We start from the raw sequence: 23,194 nt of genomic DNA on the forward strand, positions 1-23,194 counted from the left end.
TGGAAAATTTTAAAAAATTTTGAATGTTTTAATATCCACAAACTACATGCATTATATATAGCTTGTTTCTATAACATAGCAACAGTTCTGCAAATACATATTTGGGGATGCATTTTTAAAATCTGAAAATGTAAATTTTAAATTGGTAGCCTTCCATAAGTGGTTGAAGTCATGTAAGCATAACATTTTCACTAAGCTATAATAAATAATGCCACTGGCATAAGAAATTAGTGGGTCAAATGAGCAAGACGTTATTGTCCTTCTGAAATGTGTAAGCTCGAGACAAAACATGTATTTAAAGAACTATTTAAAATGTCTTCTGAATATGAAGTGTGCAAGCATTTTGAGAATATATATTTTTAAATGGGCTTACATATTTTTGTATTTCTATATTAATTGCATAAGCAAATGTATTGCTCATTATATCCTACTGAATTAGCATTTTAAGTAAAATAAAAACTATTTAACACAGTTCTATATTTCTTGAATCCATAAAATGCTTCTTACTTCAAAAGGCATTATGGAAAACAGTAATTGTATGCATTTAGAGATTTGTGTTTTTGAAAAGCAAAGCAGACGCTTGCCTAAATTCATAGTGTCTTTATGCTATATTGAGGGAGTGGGATCTCTTCCTTATCTTGGGCTCTCTTGTTTGCTTTTCAGTTGCTGCGAGTGTGGCTGTGGAAGGGCTTCTTCCCTGTGCGCTGTTGCCCATCCAAGCCTAATATGGTTAGTGTTCCCCGCCCGCTTTCACCCCTATGTGATGTCCCACATATATGTATTATTGTTGACATTCTTTTTTCTCCATTTGTGTACATTTTAACAGTTAGTATGCCAGCTACAGTTTAATAGAAGAATAGAATAAAACTGATTCCCAAAGGGGAAGCTTAACAAGTGATTTCACAATAAATGATTTCAAATGAAAATACATACCCCCCACCATCCTATGTTCAGCATTCATACTTCTCTTCCAAGGCATTTCCTGTGGTTTTGATTTAAATCAGAAAGTTGTAAGGTTATAGCTTCTGTTTTACATTTGACATGTCTCTGTTTCTGTTACTCCATAAAGATTAAAATCATATCATACATGGAAATAGCATGCTACTTCTGTCAAGGTGAAGTCACCTTTTCTGTCTTCAAGAACCATGGAATGACCATAACACAACTAAGGTCTCCTGTTTTCATAATTTTTGTGAATTCATGTGGCACTGGAGAATAGAACCGCATGAAATTTTAAATGTTTTACTTAATATTTTAAAGCTTGAATTATTTCATATATTTGAAGTGATATTCTTAATTTGATACTGGTTAAATAAAATATGCATATTTTAAGAATTAGTGTTGTAATGGGATATTCTTAATTATTTATAAAAGCAAATCTTAAATATATATTTGGATTATAGCTATAAACTGTAGGCTAGAACATACTACCAGATAACTCTGTTCACAGATTTAGAAGGACTCCTACACAATAGTGAACGATCTTGTAAAAAAAGAAATACTTCAGATAATTTATTTCTAGATTAGAGTTTAAATCTATGTGCTACTGTATTGAGCTGTTATTTATAGTCAAAATCTGCCAAGAAAAGCTATTCTGAAGTGCATTTTAGAGAATATAGGGTTTCTTTGGGGCATTTTAAATTGTTACTTGTATTCTTTAGGTGTAAATTAATGTTTGCTGATTGAAAACCTGTAGTATGAATAAATGTGTGCACATGTGCAGCTGTGAAGAAATGCTGTAATGGATACCAAAGATCTGAGCAAATGAAAGTCAACAAACAAAGACTGATAAAATTCGTATGTTTTTCTTAATGTTTTGAAGTTAATATGAAAATACAGATTTGTTCCAAAATATTTAATTTACTCAGGAAATTCTTATATGATCCTGGGGCTTCAATGATAAACCAAAATCCCTGAAATCTGGCAATGCTAAAAAGTATAACATAAATGGCTTTACACTGTGATTTTTTTTCTATGGAAAACTATTTGAGTCTGGAGTATAGTGTTATAAGAGATAAATCATCACTAAAACAGAATAGACAGAATTTATATCTCGGAAAAAAAAAGACTGAACTAAATCTGAAAGACATCTTAATGGTAGTATGAACATGTATGAAACCATGGCTTAGAAAATATTGGCAAAAGCTAACTTTAGCTGGATTTAAAATGCTTAGTTTTTAAAATAGTATCATTTTTTCTACTGTATAGTTGGAGTCAGAGAATTTACAAAATGAAAGAGGAAAAGTGGGAAGGTGGAACACTTCTTTCACAAAGTACACACTAGGAAACCTAAGACAAAATCATTTTCCTAATATATTTCTTCAAATAATATTAACAATTATAGAGGCAGTAAGGCTGTGTGTGTGTGTGTGTGCCAAAAAAAAAAAAAAAAAAAAAAAGATTTAGCCATAAATATGCTTAGGTACCCAATAAAATGCTAACAGTTTTTGTGGAAAAAATTTATGGAACAGCCAGAATTTTTAATGCATTTTTAGTATAAAGCAAAACAAAATATAGCACAAAAACAAAGTTTAATTGAGATTATATAAATTAGAAGTATGAAAGTTATCCAGAATTGTCACTAGGGAGGAATGGAGGCTAAGAAAGTTTTTATTACTCTGCTTTCTGAACTCCCACTTTCTAATTGCAAGTCATTATGAGGTTTTAATTAATGACACTATTTGGTTAATCTAGAGGCTTTAATTTAAACCCTTTGGGGAGAAAACAACCTTAGGTAGTAGAAATTAAGGCTAAGAATAATAATATTCCCAGTAGAATCAACAAAATACTGAGAAGTCCTGACCTGATATCTTGTCGCCTCATGTTTTATGTTAAAATATTAGCAGCATTTGTCAATTACCACATCAATAATTCCCAATAAATATTCTACCATCATTGTTTGTGCATAGACATATTTACAGTTATAAAGCAGAGGTTGTTAGATAATTCTCAATTTTGGAATTTTTTGCGTCTCATTTCATGAAAAACCACTCACGATTATTTGTGTGATTAATTTTGACCTTTATATAATATACATGAAAATTGCCCCCTGTAAATGTACTTGATATACCTTGTGGAAATTTGAGGGTCTGAAAAGCATAATTTCAAAATTATTGATCTAGACATTTGGTTCTTGAATGCAACTTTGTGCTGTTATTTTTCAAATGTATGCTGTGCCATTTATAAGATAAAATTGGTAATTTCATGATGCCACCTTTGATCTCAAATTACTTCTCAGCACTCTACTTGCCCACTTTGTTGTATGTGTGCACATACACATAATGGTGATATTTCAAAAGTTTCTCCTGCTTTTGCTAAAATGTACCCAGTGATCGAAGATATTGCTGTAATAGTCCTGCATGACACACAGATGCCTAGATTTCAGGCACCCTATGCCCAAGAGTGCCTACATTTTTAGCAGAGGCATTTTTTCAGTGACTTTTGACTTTCTGCCATCACAACTAGTTTGAGACTCTACTAATTGTTTTGATTCTTAATATGTCTATTTTTATAAACATTCAATGTTGAATAGATTGTTTTTAATGTAAATAAGGTATTTATATGTGTAATTCCAAATATAACATTTATAAATTATATAATTTGTCCCTTGTATTAATTTGTGTTTATGACTACTGCTATGTATTTATAGCATAATATTTATTATAATCAATCTGAAATATACCAAAGTAGTTTTTCTTGCATTAAAAAAATCAAACATATGTCAAACTAGTATATTTATTTATAAGTTTTTAATTTTCCCAATGTTTTCATATTACTTACTGCTTCTGGGGGGTTTAAGTGGCAAGGGGAATGGAGTTCTCTATTCTGAAAGTAAAGATATTATATTCTTAATTTGTTCATTTATCTAGAAAATCACCTCATTTTTTAGAATTTAAAACAATATTTTAAATCACAGACACAATTGATAAAATCTATCTTCTCTTACATTGCAAAGGTTAAATTTTAACTTTTCTGACAAAAAGTATCCTGAAACATTAACCATTATCATAATTTTTCAAAGAACCATATTTTTTCCTCTATGTTAACTGAAATTTTCTTAAAATATGAAGTAAGTAAAATTTTATTTTTACATACACTTAACACAACTTATTCCATTTATCTTCATAAGATTTCTGTTGGAGCATTATGTGGAAGCACTGTTTTATTTTATAGAATTAGGAAAAACACATACATAATAAAGACATATGTTTCTAATAACTCTAGACCTTATTTAAATTGCTCATTGGAGGCAGATGTGAGGTTTACCTATTACATATAGAATTTATTAAATTCCAATTGAAGGCTTGCTATATAAACGGCTCTAAAACTATTTTTCTCGGGGATCCTATACTACTGTAGTTGAGATATCCAATGGTCACATCATGAAATAGTTTTAAATTAGTAAAAATTTAGTTACTCTTACATTAGACAAAATTTATTGAAAATGGTAAGACAATCCACAAATTTATGAATATGTCCTTATATTAAATCTCTAAGTCAATTAAAATATAACTCAATATTGAAAAGTCTCTAATTCACCTTTGAGTTTTTTGAAGTATTTGAAATTGTTCAAGTTTTCCTATTATTGCTAATTCCAAAAGGTTTTGAATAGTTCATTAATGAACAATTGACAAATTCATATATGCTGCACTATTTTGGAAGGTCTTATTTCTAGAGTGTTTTTTCTTTGCCTTGGAAATAAAAATATGATATTTAAGGCGTAAAATAAGATACGTTAGCGTCTCACATTACCCTTCACCATTGAATAGTTTGTATCCTTGATAGAATGTGAGATGGGGATCCATTAATCTGTGTCCTCATTTTATGTGGTATAATTATCACTGCAATCTCATATTTAAGAACAGTATATTTTTCCTTTGAGAAGTATATTTAAAAATCTTCAGTAACCAATAATAGTTAATTTGCATTTTTTGTGTAACATACACCTAAGGAACTCAGGATCCCAGTGCTTGTGTATACAAATGAGGGATATATGAATAAGAGTCATAAGGTCCTGCTCGTAAGGCAGCCTAAATATCAGATGTCCCATTTTCCTGCATTCTTACTCACATTTGTATTAAAGAATGTGGTCCTGTAAAATAAAGCAATCTATTTCCTATATTATTAGGTACATTAATAAGCTAATGTTCATATGCTTCTTTATTTTATGAGGCTGAGCTAGCTGAATTTTTATTAAAACTACCTTCGTTCAGTTGAAGAAAATCCTGAAGTAGAAGTTAAACCATTTCCCCAAAAGGTTGTAATTTATTCTTTTCAAGACTCCAGCAATAAATTTCTTAAATACAGCATTGTGCAGTGGTTGAAGTCATTATTATATCAGAACAAGACAGAGAACAAACATGGAGAAATGTGTTTTTTAAGTGGCTAAAATTACAAAGAACTTTTATTTTCATAAGCAAAATATATCTACTATAATATTTACTGAAATTTGCTTCCATTTGAGGGTTTTTTAATGTTCTTTTTCATTGTTTGTTATAAAGGATAAGGAAAGCATTTCTTAAACTGGAAAACAGAGGAACAATCCACATATGAATGAATATTTCTGATCTAGTGACTACTTATGTCACTCTTTTAAAGAAATGGAAAGGCATAACCATTCCTTCTCCTTTCATTCCACCCCTCCCAATCTTATTTAGAATTAAGGTGAAAAAGCTTGTACCCAATTTCTATATCTATAGGCTAAAGCAATGGAAAAATCTGATTCTGTGGAAGATATAGTTGAGCAGGGATCTGTAATCTCTGTCTTTTTCATTTGCTCATCTCTCCTCATGGGCTGTGAGGCTACTGTTTAGTAAATTACTGATTCTGTGCATCACCTTGTGCTCTGGAGGGCTTGCTATCTATCTTCAAATATATTATCAAATCCTAAATTTACATCCAAGAACTAAATTGCCTATTACAATACTCATCTCTATATAAACATTACTGTTTACTATTTCATATATAATGGAAATTTCAAATCTCTAATTCTAGAATGTTATGATTGGCACCTAGATTTTAAGATAAGCATTAATACCATCAAGGATATGTTACTCAAATGCTTAGGATGGATTTGAGAGGAAATAGATTGATTTCTAAATTACCTAGAAGGTCATTGCTGTGTTTATATATTAAGCCTCTCTCTAGGACTTCTTAGTGTACGTTAATGAATTTGAATTACACCTACATTTTATATATTTTCTCATGTTCATCTCTAGTACTTAAAATAAAACAACATTGTTTTCTAGAAGAAAATGAGTATAAAGGATTAGAAGATGATTTCTCTGACTACAAACACCACAGATATTTTTAGTACAATGACATCAAAGTTCATTAAAACTGTGATATAAAGCAAAATGAAGAAACTGTTTCTTTTGGATTCAGGGAAAAATGGTTCTAGGAGGTAGGAGGTATAATTTATGCACAGAATGGCATGTTTACTGACTCTGTCTGATGGTTTAAAATTATGCATCTGGATCAGGTGCAGAAGGTCACACGGAATGAACAGGCTTCCTGCGATGCTTTGGTATTGAGGCTGTACCACTGCTTGAGTGCCAGTCTCTGCTAGCAGCACTTTCTCTTGTTGAACTTGTCGAAGCTTGTTTTAATGATTCTTTGGGAGGGGGTGTTCCAGAACTTAATCTTCTATGTTAATGTGACATGCAGCCATACATGTTATAATGCTCCAGATATGTCCATAGTATAACATAGTAAAAAATAACTCTGTAGCTCCTCCTGACCTCACCCTAGTTATTAAAAATTTAACCACTCCTCACCAAGGTATTCCGAAATAAATTTTAGATGAGATTCAATGTTTTATTTCCATTTTCATATAAGGAATTTGCATACAATTTATGTGTAAAGCGTACTTAATGATTAGGACTATTTAAGGAAACAAGTTTGAAAGCTTAATATTTTTTGAAGGTAGGAGAATTGAAGGTGAAATTAATTTTTTTTCTTTATTTTTCTTAACTAAATTTATTGGAGTGACATTGGTTAATAAGATTAACATAGGTTTCAAGTGTATATTTCCATGCCACATGATCTGTATATTGCATTGAGTGTCCATCCACCCAAAGTCAAATCTTCTTCCGTCACCATGTATTTGACTCCCTTTACCCTTTACTATGTCCCTACCCCCTTCCTTCTTGTAATCACCATAGTATTGACTGTGTCTATGGGTTTTGGAGTTTTTTTTTTGTTTTGTTTTGTTTTTTTCATTGTTGTTTTCAGTTTTACGTCTCACACATAAATGAAATCATATGGTTCTTAACTTTTGCTTAGCATGATATTCTCAAGATCCATCATATTTTCACAATTGGCAGTATTTCTTATATTCTTGTGGCTGAGTAGTATTTCATTACTTTCTCAAAAAAAGGAAAAAAGTTATTTTGCAATTGTAACTCAAATAATAAAATACTTAGAAATAAACTTAACAAAGCATGTGAAGTATCTATATATGAAGACCACACAGCATTAATAAAAGAGACTGAAAAAGACACAATGAAATTGAAAGATACATCCTGTTCATGGACTGGAAGAATTAACATAGTTAAAATGTATATATTACTCAAAGCAATATACAGATATAATGCAATCTCTGTCAAAATCCCAATGACATTTAAAAAAAAAAGAACAAAAAATAATTGGATGTTTGTTTTCTAATGTAAACTGCAAAGATTGAAAGAATAATGTAATATATATAAAATTATGAACAATGCATTGGAATAATGTACATGTCAGCTTGAATGGAGCAGATATAATTCCAGTACAATTATATATATATATATTTTTTTAATTTTCATTTCATTGCAGTGAGGTTTTTTTAGGTTGTCTTAAGGACTCTTGAATGACAAATGCACCTAAGTGTTAAGAATAAAACTTGAAAAGCCACCAGATCCCAGCTGTGTATTGTTTCTCACTGAAGAACATTATATATGTTACATATATTATATTATTTCAAGTTTACTCAATTTTACTAGCTGTACTTTACTAATAAATTGCCAGTTCTTTATGATGATAAAATGAAAATAAGTGTTTTTTTTTTTTTTTCAAAAATGGCACAAAGGTGGGTTGTGTTATCTCTTTTGTATAATATGTGTATAATAATATAGAATCAAATAGGTTTTACCTTTTTACCAAAATATACAGATACTTTAAAATAACCTAAAATATGTAACTAAGGACTTAACCTCATTAGTACATGTCAGCTGGACACTTCATTAAAATCACATAGTAGTTTTCAACCAATTTTGTAATGAAAATATTTTGGTTGTATTTTCTTTATACAAAAATAATGGCAATTTTTTATTTAATAAGCTCAATTTTGTTAAGATAGCTTATGAACAGTAGATTCACTTCCTTGGAGCTTTACTAAACATAATTTAAATATTTTTATTTTAGTCAGTGATTTTAATGTTATATGGTTAATTATGATGTACCACATCATCCTAAGAGTCATCGGTGTATTTCTTCTCCAAACACTTGTCATTGTATAGAGGTCATTGAAATAGCATTTATTCATTATTCATTCATTCATCAATGTGAGACATATTTTAATGTCAACTCTGAGCCAGGCAGTAGACTACCACAGAAATTTATAGATGCATGCTAATTGCTGCCATTTAAGAAACTGACAAGTAGTAAGAGAGCCAAAAACATATTTAAATTAGTGCATTGCGTTATAGAATGGAAATCATACCTTTACAGGGGTACACAAACTTACTGGGTTCAGAGGGGAGAAATACTCTGTTAAGTTGAGGTATCAGGAAAAAAACATGCACAGCAAAATTGAACTGATCATTGATAAATGAAAATTGTTAGAAAGAACATGCTAGGTTCAGGAACTAATATGTGCAAATGTATGGAAGCCTGGAGAAATATCTTGGGGTCTTGAGGATAAAGTTGAGTGCACTTGAAGATAACAGTTGGAGATGATGTAGGAAATGTGCATTAAAGCAACATGTAAGAATCTTTATTATGTTATTGAAAACTTTGCGGGAGACAGCTAACACAATAGAAAATTAGTTTATTTACAGTAATTTGGCTTCAGCCATGTCTAGTATAATTTGGGAAAGCAGTTATAGCAAGCAGAGGTATCAGTTCAGAAGAACTAACAGTAATCCACCTGAAAAATAACAAGACCTTAATTGAAGAAGAAATTGGGTTAATGAAAAGGGAGAGATGGATCATAAGAAGTTTATGTTATATAGAACTCGGGATTTGGCAACTAATTTTTTGTAAGGTAAAGGAGAATATGGCTTTGATCTTAAGGGACCAAGGCCATGACAGCATGTTTAACAGGAAAAGAAGTTGACAGATCAAGATGGACAGTAAAGGGAAATATATTGATTTCTTTTTCAAATCTATTGAGTTTGAATGCCAATTAACAACCCTATAAAATAAATCTATGAGAAATAATTAAATCTATGAGTATAAATGTCAAAAGAATTCAACCAGAGGTATTAGATGATATTAATTTAAATTGATGGGAATTGATGGTTTCATGGGAAAGAAACAGAGAAGTTCATGCAAAAGACCTATTGACATAAATGAAGAGAAGAGCAAAAATTATCAAAAAGAAATAGGGATTTTCAGTTACCCATGAATGAATAAAAACTAAGAAAAAGTAATTGGATTTAGATGTGACTTTGTCATTAGTAACCTTTGAAGGACAGGTTTTTTTAAGCAATAAAATCAGAATAAGGGAACTTGCAAATTAGGGAGTAGTTGAGAAAAACAGGAGAGACTAAGATTTGGAGAGTGGAGTTTAGAGGGAGTTCAGGTTGTGGTCAATCTGATAGTGATCTCAGTGGATGTGAGTGAACAAGAGCCAGTGTGGGGCAACTAATGACTCCAAAAGAAAAGAAAAATTAAAATGATAGTAAGGCTCTGAAGGTGGGAGACTAATGGATCAGGAACATTTTGGGGCAGTTCATCCAGAAAAGAGTCATTGGCTTCTAAACTGTCAAAAAAAAAAAAAAAAAAAGGTATATGAAAGTAAAATAGAAATAATGTCTGCTATAAAAGGTCTGTTGAAGAGCAGTTTTAAAAATAAGTTTGAATGGATTCAGACTTCTCAGTGCAATATGTGAAAGAGCGAGGCATATTGGTTAGAATAATGCTACCCAAAGGAGTATTGGTGTTATTTCATACCTCTAGTGTGAAAATCAGTTAGGGTTGCAGTCATTTCTATTGTATTTCATGCTTCTGGGCTTGATACGAATCACCACTTGGAGATGTGACTAATTGTAGCTAACTCTGTTCCAGGCGGTGTGGTTACAGCAAAGCAAAACAAGATCCAGAAGAGGAAAAGATGCATTTTCATAACGGACACAGTAAGCAAACTGTAAAAACTCAAAAGAGCACACATTCAGGGGGACGTTATTATTGTTTTTGGTTTTGTGTCAGGCAATATTTCTAATAACTGACCAAAATGTGTTTAAAAATGTGTTTTGTTATATTACTGAAAAACATATAAGCTTGGGACACTGCAGGCTAACCCTAAGCAACATTTCAATATGCCCTCAATATTTTAAGGCATAACTTCATTGTAATCACTCAAGTAAAAAAATTTGCTTAATGTAAAGCTATTATTTTTCTAACCAAATTTCCAAGCCAATTCTAATTGCTAGCAACATGTTCAGGAGAAACTTATTTTTAAATAACACCACCAGATTACAAGAATGACATTTCTCAGTATTTTTTCTGCTTTTCCTAGCACCATAGCAGGAAATTTCCTGAGCAGATCCTGTAGTGCAACCTTGGTTCAAACCTCTTGAAAAATTCTACAGCTATAAGAAATGCATAAAATTGAGTTTTAACAATGAGCTTTTAAAAAATATTAAATTATTTATAATTAATGATATTTTAATGTTTATTTTGTCATTAAATTATAGTATGAGTTGTTCTGTCAAATAAATGGCAAAAAATTTCTTTTGTTTCTCTACCATGACCATAAAAGTGAAAATCATTAAAGTCATAAGTCATGCTGTAAAACATTGAATCCATTTTCATAACATTATGTTATTTAATGTTATTTATCTTCAAAAAAACACTGTGAGGGTGATATGGGTACCTTTAAATGTGATGAAATGGAAGCTCATGGTAACACAGGAAGGAGAACTTCTCTTCTTCTTTTGACTTCTCTGTAAATCTTATTGGAACAAAGCACCTGAGAAGTTATTTTTGATTATTTTTTATCTTTATTGTATTTTTCCATTACCGTTTGGTCCCCTTATATTCCCCTCCCTCCAGCAATCACCACACTGTTGTCCATATCCATGAGTCCTGAAATTAATCATATCTGATGATAATTTAGGTGAAACACAGACTAACAAACCAACAAATAAACCACTAACATTTCATTGTCCAGTTTAGTAAACAAAATTGTCTTAGTTTGCCTTAGAGACTAACTCTGAGCATTAGTATTAAAAGAAGTATTTACTCATATATGTTGGTATATATACATTTCCTGTACATACCAACCATCCAGATTCCTAAAATTATAAAAATCAGATAGTTGAACAAATGACTCTTATAATTCAGGAGAGGGTCTGTCTTTACAGTTTAACCACTTATAGGAATTATAGATTTAAGCCACAGTTGCATGTTAACAATGTCTTTTTAATTTTTTAATCTAGACTTTAAAAGCAATTTTATTCAGGTTTTTTTTTTTTTTTTACTTTGTTATTATTATTTCACTATGTCCCCATTGCTCCCTTGGCCCACTGCCCCCATCCTTTGCCTCCCCCCCCCCTTCTGGCCATCAGCATACTGTTGTCTGTGTCTTGGGTATGCATATATGTTTTTTGGCTAATCCCTTCACCTTCTTTCACCCAGTCCCCTCTACCACCTCCCCTCTTAATGCTTTTAGTCTGTTCTCTGTATCTATGCCTCTGTTTCTATTTTGTTTGTCAGTTTATTTTGTTCATTAGATTCCACATATAAATGATCATATGAAATTTGTCTTTCACCAGTGGGTTTATTTTAGTTAGCATAATTATGTTTATAATTTCACTCATTCATCATAGGCACAATATTTTAATCCTCATTTATTTTTGCAGTTAAACTGCCAGGAGTAAGAACGTATATTGATCCACATACCTATGAGGACCCTAATCAAGCTGTCCATGAATTTGCCAAAGAGATAGAAGCTTCATGCATTACCATTGAAAGAGTTATTGGAGCAGGTACCACAGTGTGTTTAACTTGGACTTTTAACTTATGTTTAATAACAGAATGTAGTATGTCAATTTCCTGATCTAATACAGAATGTTTTTAATCTTTTGTAACTGACTCACTTTCAAGGTTGTATATAATTGATCATATTTTAATGCTACATTCTGTGTAGCTCAAACTTCAGTGAGTAAATGTCTAGTTTATGAAATAAAACATAAGCCAGCAATATGTATATATATTCAAATGTATTTTTTCTATCTACTGTTTATTATACATATATGTATATATAGAAAATTTATAATTCCCAAAAATATTTACATAATTTAAGCACCCAGTTTTTATTATTTCTTATTTACAATTGTTTCCTTTTTTTCCTGTTATAACCTTTTCTCCTTCTCTCATTAATGTCACTATGAGAGTAGAAAAAGAAGGAAGAAGGAAATCATTTAAGTCTGTTGCATTTAACTCCCTTGAAACATTTCCATTAAGGGTTTGGTAGGTGAGATGGATGAAGCTAATAATTCCTAAGTGTTTTATGATCACCTGAAGATGATCTTTCCCAGTGCACCATTTATTTCTATTAACATTAATGCAAAGTTTGGACTCCCCTTTGAACTCTGTTTCATTGAAAACTTGATACTCTCTAAGAGTGTTTTATGTTATTATTAGAGTAAGGATTCCAAATGATTTCACATATTTTTTCCATCTTTGTCACAAGGTGAATTTGGTGAAGTTTGTAGTGGACGTTTGAAACTTCCAGGAAAAAGAGAATTACCCGTGGCTATCAAAACCCTTAAAGTAGGCTATACTGAGAAGCAACGTAGAGATTTCCTGGGTGAAGCAAGTATCATGGGGCAGTTTGACCATCCTAACATCATTCATTTAGAAGGCATAGTGACCAAAAGTAAGTACAATGGCATATTGTGTATGCATGTGCATATGTACCATGAATATCTGCATTTCTTCTATTAGGTTATTATGTTTTTCAGGGTAGAGCAATAGTAATGTTATAAACAATTTTTCTAATATAAATATTAATTGTCCTGTATTTTAGTAGATTATGGTCAAAACTGTGGTCAAGTCTTAAAATTAACCTGAATTTCTATTTATTTTTTCAATACATATATTAACTCAGTTACTATTAAGTCAATACCAGAGAAAATGTATCCAGATAAAAGAAGCAGTAAAGGTACCAAATTATTTTTTTCTCCTGGACCTTTCACTTTTTATTCTAATGAAATATTAACTTCGAAGCTCTGATTAAGACATTGAAGCTTAGCATTTAATAGGATTACTATAATTATAGGTGTTCTGCCCTTTTCAAAATTATTTAAGTGGTTTTTTACAACCATATGCGTTTCCTTTATTCATTTTTCATTGCAGTATTTTAATAGTTCTAGAAAAGAAACAGTCTCAGAAGACTGAAAGTTCCTTGAGACTAATTATTTTGTTAAAGCAAATCAAATTTTTACTCAGAAATATCTGGAATTTCACATTTATTTTACATTTGTATTAGTGTGTTATAAATATAGTTTTTTTGTGGTGAACTCCCAATATAAGGATTTGAAATAAGTGTTCAGTAGTCCAATAAACTACTTTGGGGCACATAACTGAAGACTTTATGTTCTTTTAACCTAGTTTTTCTTTGTCATTTCTATTTATTCTCTTTCCTTTTTTTATCCTCTATGACCTGCATATCACTTGCTAATCATCTAAAAACCTGGGCAAGGAACATCCTTTAGACTTTCTTTAAAGCATTTGTTGAACTCTCAGTTCCTACTGGAAAATTTTTAAATTATATATGCCAAATATGAAAATTAGTAATATGTATTCAATAAATGCTCTCAACATACCAATTACTTGTAATTAACTAAATATTCATTCACTCCATTTAGCTTTTAAAAATTGGAAAACAAAACAAGACAACACACATTTTGACATCAAATAGGGACTAAAAAGGCAAAACAAAATATGTATTTAGTTAATTCTTAAATCATAATTCATTTACAGTAAGTCACAGATGAGAATACAGTGGTCTTATCACAAGTTTGAGAAAAAGACCAGAGGAAAAATATCATGTTAATGATTGGTTGAACTTCTGAATGAGTCCATATTGCTATGAATATGTTTTACTTCATGTCTCAAGGAGACATACAACAAGAATGTCCTTAGAGGAATGTAGCAAAGGAGTAAAATAACCTGCAAGACATGAATTTCTTCAAAACTTAGAGGTTTCTTCATCCAGTTGAGTACTCGTCCTTACTTTATTACCCCCTTGACAAAAACCCAGAGAGGCTATTGTCAGAGCAAGGACATCCTGGAACAAACAAGTTGCTAAAGAAAGTTTTGAGGTAGGAACAAGAGAGAGGCAGATGGGGGACAAGAAAAAAAATATTTTGAAAGAAATAATAAAAGACATTTTATAAATTTATACAGTGTAAATAAATAGACAGGTATATTTGAAATAAAAATGTGACATGAAACATATGGTTACTACAATTTGAATTTGACTATAGTCTATCAGTTAGACTATCTTCTATCAAGGGAAGGACCTTGAAAGACATCAGTGAGAGCATGTGGTGCTATATACGATAGGAATGAGAATCATAATAATTACTTAGTATCATTTCCTATGAGGGAATGGTCTTATCTATTGATAATATAACCCACAGTTCTTAATGATAACCATGTAATGACAGCATGCAAATTTTGAAAAGTTTCATGTCTTCATTTCATCTTTAATATGACTGCCAAATTTAACTTCACCAAAGTAAATTCTGACCATGACTTCCTACTCTGAGTAAAAGTAAAACTCCTTAGGGCAAATCTATCATCTAATGTAATGTTTTGAACTGTGCCAGATTACTATTGTTATCATGAAAGACAATATTGTGTATGGGTCAAGAACATGGACTATGGAGGACCTAGCCATCTGATTTTATTTTGTTCTACCATAAACTACTATATGACTGCACAAGTTAGTTAAACATTCAACAACTTAGTTTCTTCATCACTGACATGGAGTAAGAATACCTCATGCTCATGTTGTAAAGATGACATGAACACAGGAAAAATGTAATATGGGCATGGCACAGAGTAGGTGCTTAATAATTACATCAGTACTTTTTTTCCATTTATCTCTCTTATTATGGTCTAAAATGCCTCCATATCCATTTTATTCTTATTCCATTTTAATGTACCTGATATTTTGTCCTCCCCATTGCCTCTTCATCTAAAACTGATACTTTCATATTCACTACTTTTTAAATTCCTTCAAAATCTTATTCAAATTTCATCACTTCTATGAAATATCTGTCATCATTTCACCCTGAAGTAATGTTTCCTTCTTTTAAACAATTTGCCTATGAATGGGTTTTTGCATTAGTCTATAATGTTTCTTCATTTCCTCCTCAAATTCTTATTCCAATGTTCTATTTATTTTTTCTTTATTAGCTATTTTTGCTTAAAAAACAAAACAAAACAAAACAAAAAAACATCTACTCCCTGAGAACACAGATAATTTTGTAAAATTTTATGTAAACCTATTATATCTAAATCTAAGCTAATCCATATTCACTTTATTTAAACACTTTGAACCTTAATGTGGTTGGTAATTAATAGTTCAGTTGTGGAAAAGTTTAAGTTGAGATGCCTATACACATCCAATTACACATGTAACTATAGTAGTGAATAAGTATTTATGCCTGTCTTTTTAAGTGACTGCATCAGATACTACTGGATAATATCCAAAATGTATTAGAACTAATATACACCTACTTTTATGGACCCCTCATTTATTACTGAGCTTATGTGAATGGAACATGACTAAAATATACCAAAAGAACTAAACTTCTCAGACAAAAAACAACTGAATTTGTCACATAATTTATATGCACATGAAACATTTGTTTATAGAAGCAAGTATAGATATTAACAAGTGATATTTAAGTCCTGTGAATGCTAGTCTAAAAATGGTACTGTGGTTGGAAAAACAGTTTTTAAATGTCCAATCTCTTATTTGATGTTGCTGCCATGAGGCTGCACATATAAGTAAAGCCAAATTTAAATATCTTAAATATGTCTCTGTCTTTAATTTTCATTCTATGTGAATTGAAATTGTATTTCCTTCTAATGGATGTAGCTCTTGATGTTCAGCTTAGGAAGTCTTCAACCTGTTTTTAATGTACCATGTTGCAACTCACTTTACTTGTGTCCTTAATTTCATGCTCTCTGATCTGATGCTAATTCATTCAGCAATTATTCTCAACCTGCAGCACACAGATAATGAGACATAACTGCAACTAAATCTTGTGATTCTTCTGATTGAAGCTGAGTTATGGAGTCTGAGTAACACTCCTACAGATGTGCTACTTCATGAAGCCTCATCTTTCCTGTATCACTGCCCTGTTCACCAGAACCATGGGCCCGTGTTCAGATTCCTTCTGTGTTTTGTTGTTAAACAGGACATGTGAGAAGTAGACACATATTATAGAGGCTTCATCGTACATGACATAAAAAACCCACAGGTCCTGGCTTAATTGATTCATTGGCAATGCAAGATACTTTAATATAATATACACAGTGCCAGCTTTTATTATATAAAAAGAGTCAGGAATATAACCAAAAGGAGAAAAATATTTTCTGGTAAAATATTTTTAAATTGCTATTCTATTACAGTTGTCCTTATTTTCCCTTTTTGCCCCCCTGTGCCTCTCCCCCGCCTCCGCCTCCACAGTCAATTCCCACACTGTTGTCCGTGTCTGTGGGTCATTCACACATGTTCTTTGTCTAGTCCCTTCTTCTTCTTTCCACCTTTATACCCCTCCCCCTCCCTTCTGGTTCCTTTCCGTCTGTCTCCTGTTTTCAAGTCATTGCAGTATCTCTCATTCAGGACTATTGTCTCACTTATGGAAATTATTATCAAAATTGATTGAATTAATATTTTTATTGAATCTTAAATTATTCATAGTTACATTTATTAACCTGGGACTATCTAAAAATTAACTTAATTCCCAAATATAATTAATAAATTTAAACAAATATTAGAAGAAAATTAGATAAATCTTTTTTTTTTTTTAAGTCTGAGGCAATGGCACATTCAATGGCAATTGATTATTTAATTTGTCAGGCAATTCTGACATATAAATTTGCATTTTTCTTTCAAATATAGTATTTCATTCTCATAAAGCCACTTCTGTTTTCCAGGACCTTGTTATATATTTCCCAGGGCTATTTCTTTAGTATTCAAACTACTCTTTCCATTTTGATATTTTCCCACATTAGTTCATTCTGTACCTCTTGTCCTCAGGTATATTTTACTAAATCACTGCTTTCCTCTCATGCTCCAACACCAAACAAACTAACAAATAGAACAAAATACATACAGGTGTGGGAAAAAGTAGATTTACAGATGTGAGTACACAAAACAGTTTATTCTTGTATTATTATTTATTATTTTTTGTAATATTTACCTGTATTATTATTAATGTTATTGTTATTATTTTGTACCCTTACTTCTGATTTATCTTTTAGGTAATGATGGCTGGCAATTTCACCTACTTATGCCTATCCTGTATATTTTGATAGTTAACCTGATATACTTTGGCTATATCTTCACTTCCACTATTTCCTTTCCAGCCAACTCTAACTAATTTTTGTTCTGCCCCTTTGAGGTAATTCCTTTAACCCTAGAATGTCCTCTCCACTCTTCTCAGCTATACCTGATCTCAACTTTAATTCAAATGTGACCTTCTTCATGTGATCTGTGTCATTTATCTCCATTTGTTCTTCTGTCCTCAAAGTCCCTGGTATGGAGTAGGCTCTTGGATTTGTTGAATAGCTGAGTAAAGGAAAGCTTCCCTATTCTCCTGCGAATACAGACTTCATAGAGCAGAGGCTTCAGTTTCACTCTCTTTGTGTTCTTATATCAGTTCTCAGAGTGGGCAGCATTTCACACACCTGTTGAATGAATGAGTTCTTAGTCAGAGGCAATCTTACAAACTTTGGTTACATTCCTTTGCACTTGACATGCTATACATTATATCATAGTTATAGCTTTATGTGTTTTATCATTCTTAATACACAATAAGCTTCTTGAAACTGATATATGTTTATAGTCCCCTCCAACCTAGTGTTTATCACAGGACCAGAAACATTAGGTAATTTTAAAAAGTCATAAATAATATTAAATAAGTGAATTACTAAATTATAATCATGTAAATATTTAAAGTCAATTAAAGTAATATAGGGTTTTTATTTTAAAAATTTTATTCTATGAAGCTATGGGTTTTTTATAAAAATTTTTCATCTGAAAGAAATGGTCTGAGAATCTTTTTGCAGGATCTTGCATTTATTATTACTACTTATCCTTAAGTTTACTAAGTTTAGTGTTCTTTGTCTATTCCCCTTTAATCTGCACAGTAAAGCTAGCCTGTGGACACTAGTGTTTGTTCTCATTTTATAGAAGGGAAAATTAACTTTAAAGCAGTTAAATACTTTATCCAATATCATAAAACTATGCATAGGATAATGCCAGATTCTAAAAGAGTTCTATATGACTCCAAAACCCTAGCCTTAAACAGCGTGTATTACCAGCCTCATATCATTCAAGATACACTTGAGAAAAACATTTATTTATTGAAAAAATATTAATTGATTCCTAATACATGTTTATTTCTATTAATCAGTGGAATAAAACAGAGATTAAACAGACTGAGTTCCTGTCTTTATGTAGTTAACTTTTCTTTCAGTGGGAGAGCCAGAAACTAACTGAACATATACATACACTTAGAATATATTAAATGGAGAAAATATAGCTAGGTTAGGATATTAGGGATTGGTTCTATCAAAGGTTGGTTGTTTCTATTTTATTTAGATAAAAACTTCTCTAAAAAGTATTGAATAAAGTGAAGATGCAGACCCTACAGATACAAGAGGGCAGAGTGTTTTAGGAAGAAGGACCAGCAAGGCTCAAATACAACTTGTGTGGAAGTTCAAGAAACAGTAACAAGGCCATTGTTGCTTTAGTGAAATGAATATGAGAAGTCTGGTAAGAGGTTAACTTAAAGATGTAGTAGTATAGAAATATAAGAACCTGTGAAACAATCTCATAATGTGAGCTGTAGAGCCACGATGTAATAGAATCTGATTTCTACGTTAATGGAAGCAGTCACGCTGCTATGTTGCGTATAGATGGTACCAGCCCTTGAGTAAGCAGGGAGTAAGTAGTGAGGAGAACACCAAAATTATTCACACCTCACTATTTATTAGATCAGAGTAGTGATCTAATCAGAGGGAGGGCAGTAGGCCTTATGGTTTGGAAGTGGAGTGTGAAGAAAAGAGAGAAGTCAATGATAATTAAAAATTATTTGTCCTGAGTTCCTTGAAGAAAGTTATTGCCATTTACAGAGAAAAGTCTAAAAGAAACAAGTGTGTTGTTAGTAATTAGTAATTCAGTTGTGGATAAGTTAATATTGAGATGTTTATAAGCACCCAGTTACTCCTGTTATATATAAAATGTGATTTACCTATAGGCCTGAAAAGTATAAATTAAAATGTTTGAAGTATGAGTATGCTAGAATTTTGCATCTTGCATTTCACAAAAGGAAATAAATGCTATGAAATAATGATAAATGACAATGAAAATAACTTTAAAACTGAAGTAGAAACAGAAACCAGCTCATTAATATGGTACTATTTTTTCTTTGTTAATGTATATACAGAAGTTTAATAAATGCACATTAAGTAATTATTAGGAATTTATAAGTGATCTTCCTGATAAAATCTAAATCATCTCAAGAATATAAATCTATGGAAACAAATGTACTGTCTCATAGATTGACTATTAGTAAATAAAATTTGTGTTTTAAAAGGACTCGTGGACATGGACCACAGTGTGGCGATTGTAGTGGGGAGGAGGTATAAAGGGACTAAATGGTAATAGAAAAAATGCAACAAAATTTTTAAGAAGAAAAAAGTAGTTATTTTCATTATTAATAAAACAAAGCTATCAGATTTGATCATTCTTAGATTCTCCTTCTCCTCTGAAAGTATATAATCTCTAACTCTATATTATCCACTTACACTAATGTCCGAACAATTCTCCATTTTCAATGTGAGAATTATCAAATGGAATATTTTACATCAATATAAATAACATAAAATAAAAGGAAAAATATGTAAAGTTTATAATGTCTACCTATAGAAACATTTGGTATTTTCATTCATTTGTTTCACTATAAGCCTTTTATTTTATCACCTTTCCAAAAATTAAAATTATATAATTTTATAAATGACATTTCCTAAAGGGTTAATTAACAAATAATGACCGTAATGGAATGAGAATATCTGCGTACCCTCCTAACAGCCCCATACTTTGTTTCCAACTTATAAGCATCGCTTATTTCTGTTATAATTACAAGATCTCACTCAGTGGTCCCCAAACTTTTTGGCACCAGGGACAGGTTTCCTGGAAGATAATTTTTCAATGGACCAGGTGAGGGGTGTGGACAGGAGGTGCAATGCCTGCAGTAACGCGAGCGAAGTTGCGCTCGCCCACTGCTCACTTCCTGTTGTGCGGAAGTTCCAAACAGGCCACGGACATGCACTGTTCTGCATGGGTTGGGATTCCCTGTGTAGGTAGGTGGTTGACCATTAACTGTGAATAACTGAATCATATTATTTTGGTTATCTTTGTTTCCTTTGGGATAAAAATAAAAGTGATTTTAAACAACTACAAGTGTCAGTATAGTAAATGTTCCATAACCCAAATAGAATGACATAGTGAAATAAGGCCATAGATCCACAGGTATAAGCACAGGCAGGCTTACTTTAATTGTTTACAAGTCTTGTAGAGTGTTTCAAAAAGAAACCCAGTGACAATTATTTTCCCATGAATTATGATGCCTCTAAATCAAATGTTCCCTTATATCCCTAAGTGATGTCATATGTTTGTTGGTGAGTTAATAGCTTCAGAAAAACGGGTGGTATCAATGCAAATAAAATAATAAGCCCAGATTTAGCTGCAACTCTTGTGATATGGTTTAGTTTAGTGTGTCTGAAAATTTAACGTGCCTCTTAGAATATTGCTAAAATTCAGAATCTGTTTCAATAGATCAGATTAGGCACTGAAATTTGACTTTTCTTAAGTTCCCACATGATAGCTATGCTGCTTACCAGGCACCGTGCTCTGAAGAGCAAAGGCTGGATTAACATTCCCCAAAGTTTATGTCTCCTAACTCAGAGATCTTATGGAAAAGTAGTGAATTACCAAAAGTGGCTCATTCTCTGTCTTGGATTTGTGATAAACATTGGACCAAAAATCATATACCAGAAGAACAAACTCATTTTTTTTTAAATTGTGGTAGAAGAAATCCAAATACAAAGTCTACCTGTTTACATTTTTAAGTGTTCAGTACGGTGCTGCATAAGCACAATGTTGTATAGTGATCTCTAGAACTTTTTCACACTGCATAACTAAAACTCTATAATCATTGATCAGCAAAGTTTCCTTTCTTCTTCACCCTATTCTCTTTCAACCACCTTTTTCCTTTCTGCTTCTATAGCTTTGATTACTGTAGATACCTCCTATAAGGAGACTCCAAAGCCATTCACTATAGAACACTTCAGAATACTTGTAGCACATATATGTAATGATCAAATATAAGAATATATTATTTATTGAAAGAATCCAAATTTCTACCAAATCTGCCATCAGTCATTGAATAGTTTGGTATAGTATAGTCATAACTATGAAGCTTGTATTAATACAAAAGAGTAAATATTTGTAAGATTTTAAAAATAAACTTTTAACTAAAATAAATACTTTGAAATTATAGACATCATAGTATGGAGGAAATAAGAACAGCTTTTATAGTCAGATAAACATAAACTTGATTCACAATTCTACTTCTTATATAAGTTGCTCTGATCAGCCAAAGTAATATATCTTTTTAAGTTTTATTTTTTTCCTGTGGAAAATGTCTTATGTAATATCATTTTTATAGAATTTTAATAACAATTAATATAACATCATACCTTATAAAGAAGAGACAATAAGTCAATAAAACTTAGCTCTTTATGATTATCAATAATGAATGTGAATTCCAAAAATAATGTGTTTCTATTACTACTTAGACCCTGCCTGTGCTGGGTCTTCAGTAAATAATATACAGTAATATAAAAGCTCCAGTCCATGATTAAAGTCATGTTTGGCATGCTTTATGAGCTCTCTTTATATGGATTTTTGATAATATGCTTTCAGAATTACTGGTGGATCTACCTTTTGTCTGTACTTCAAGCTGGATAATGGAATAGGATTTGTAGTTTTATTGAATTTACAAGGGCTAGAGTAAGCCATGTTAATTATTGCTATGTCATTCTTGAAGGCTAGCAGAAACTGAGACAAAACATAAGCCAAACTAAATATAATTAGCATTAAAATGACTCAAGCATGAAATATAATCGAATGGGTCCTGAAGTGTCTTATTCTTGTCAACAAAAAATATCATGCTTGCTTTCAAGCATTCATTTTAATTACTTCCCCCCACTTTCTAAAATATGAGAGGTGCTTTAGGACCCTATTATATTTCTCAAATAACATTTTTGTTATTGACATTACACCCTACACTGTCATAAATAATTAATCTGACTTTTAAAACTAGGTGATGTTAGCTATACAGTCTCACAGGATGAAAACCAGGTACTCATATTCCTAAAGAGTAATCTTTTCCAACACTATATTATTATATGTCAACAGCTTTCTGATCAGTTTATTCTCTTTAAAAGATAAATCCTTTATTCTGAGCTCATACATTTGAGTTGAATTTAAATAACAAATTTACCCAGAACAGATATTTTTACATGGGAATTCTATCTAAATCCGCTCAGGAGGCCTTGAGTGACCAGTAATAAATCTTTAAATTTAATGCTGACCCATAACTGTAAGGAGAGAGTCTAAAACAATTATAGGCTAGGCAGAAAAAAAAAAATTCTAGAAAAAAAGAGAAGAAGGAAC

General features: G+C 31.4%; 1 protein-coding gene across 4 annotated transcripts in view; it reads left to right on the forward strand.

Annotated features, from left to right (window-relative positions):
* The window catches only part of EPHA5 (EPH receptor A5), a 340,616-nt gene that overhangs the window by 287,068 nt on the left and 30,354 nt on the right, over positions 1-23,194 (forward strand). For 2 of the 4 annotated variants that reach the window (XM_090266816.1, XM_090266818.1), the window contains 4 exons: positions 664-729; positions 10,270-10,337; positions 12,066-12,191; positions 12,899-13,084. In XM_090266816.1, coding sequence (XP_090122942.1) covers positions 664-729; positions 10,270-10,337; positions 12,066-12,191; positions 12,899-13,084 — 446 coding nt within the window. The remainder of the gene's footprint in view (positions 1-663; positions 730-10,269; positions 10,338-12,065; positions 12,192-12,898; positions 13,085-23,194) is intronic. The other 2 variants (XM_090266817.1, XM_090266819.1) reach the window with 1 other exon arrangement.

This window comes from Furipterus horrens, unplaced genomic scaffold (assembly GCF_987537825.1).
Source record: "Furipterus horrens unplaced genomic scaffold, mFurHor1.1.pri manual_scaffold_2, whole genome shotgun sequence".
Taxonomy (NCBI): domain Eukaryota; kingdom Metazoa; phylum Chordata; class Mammalia; order Chiroptera; family Furipteridae; genus Furipterus; species Furipterus horrens.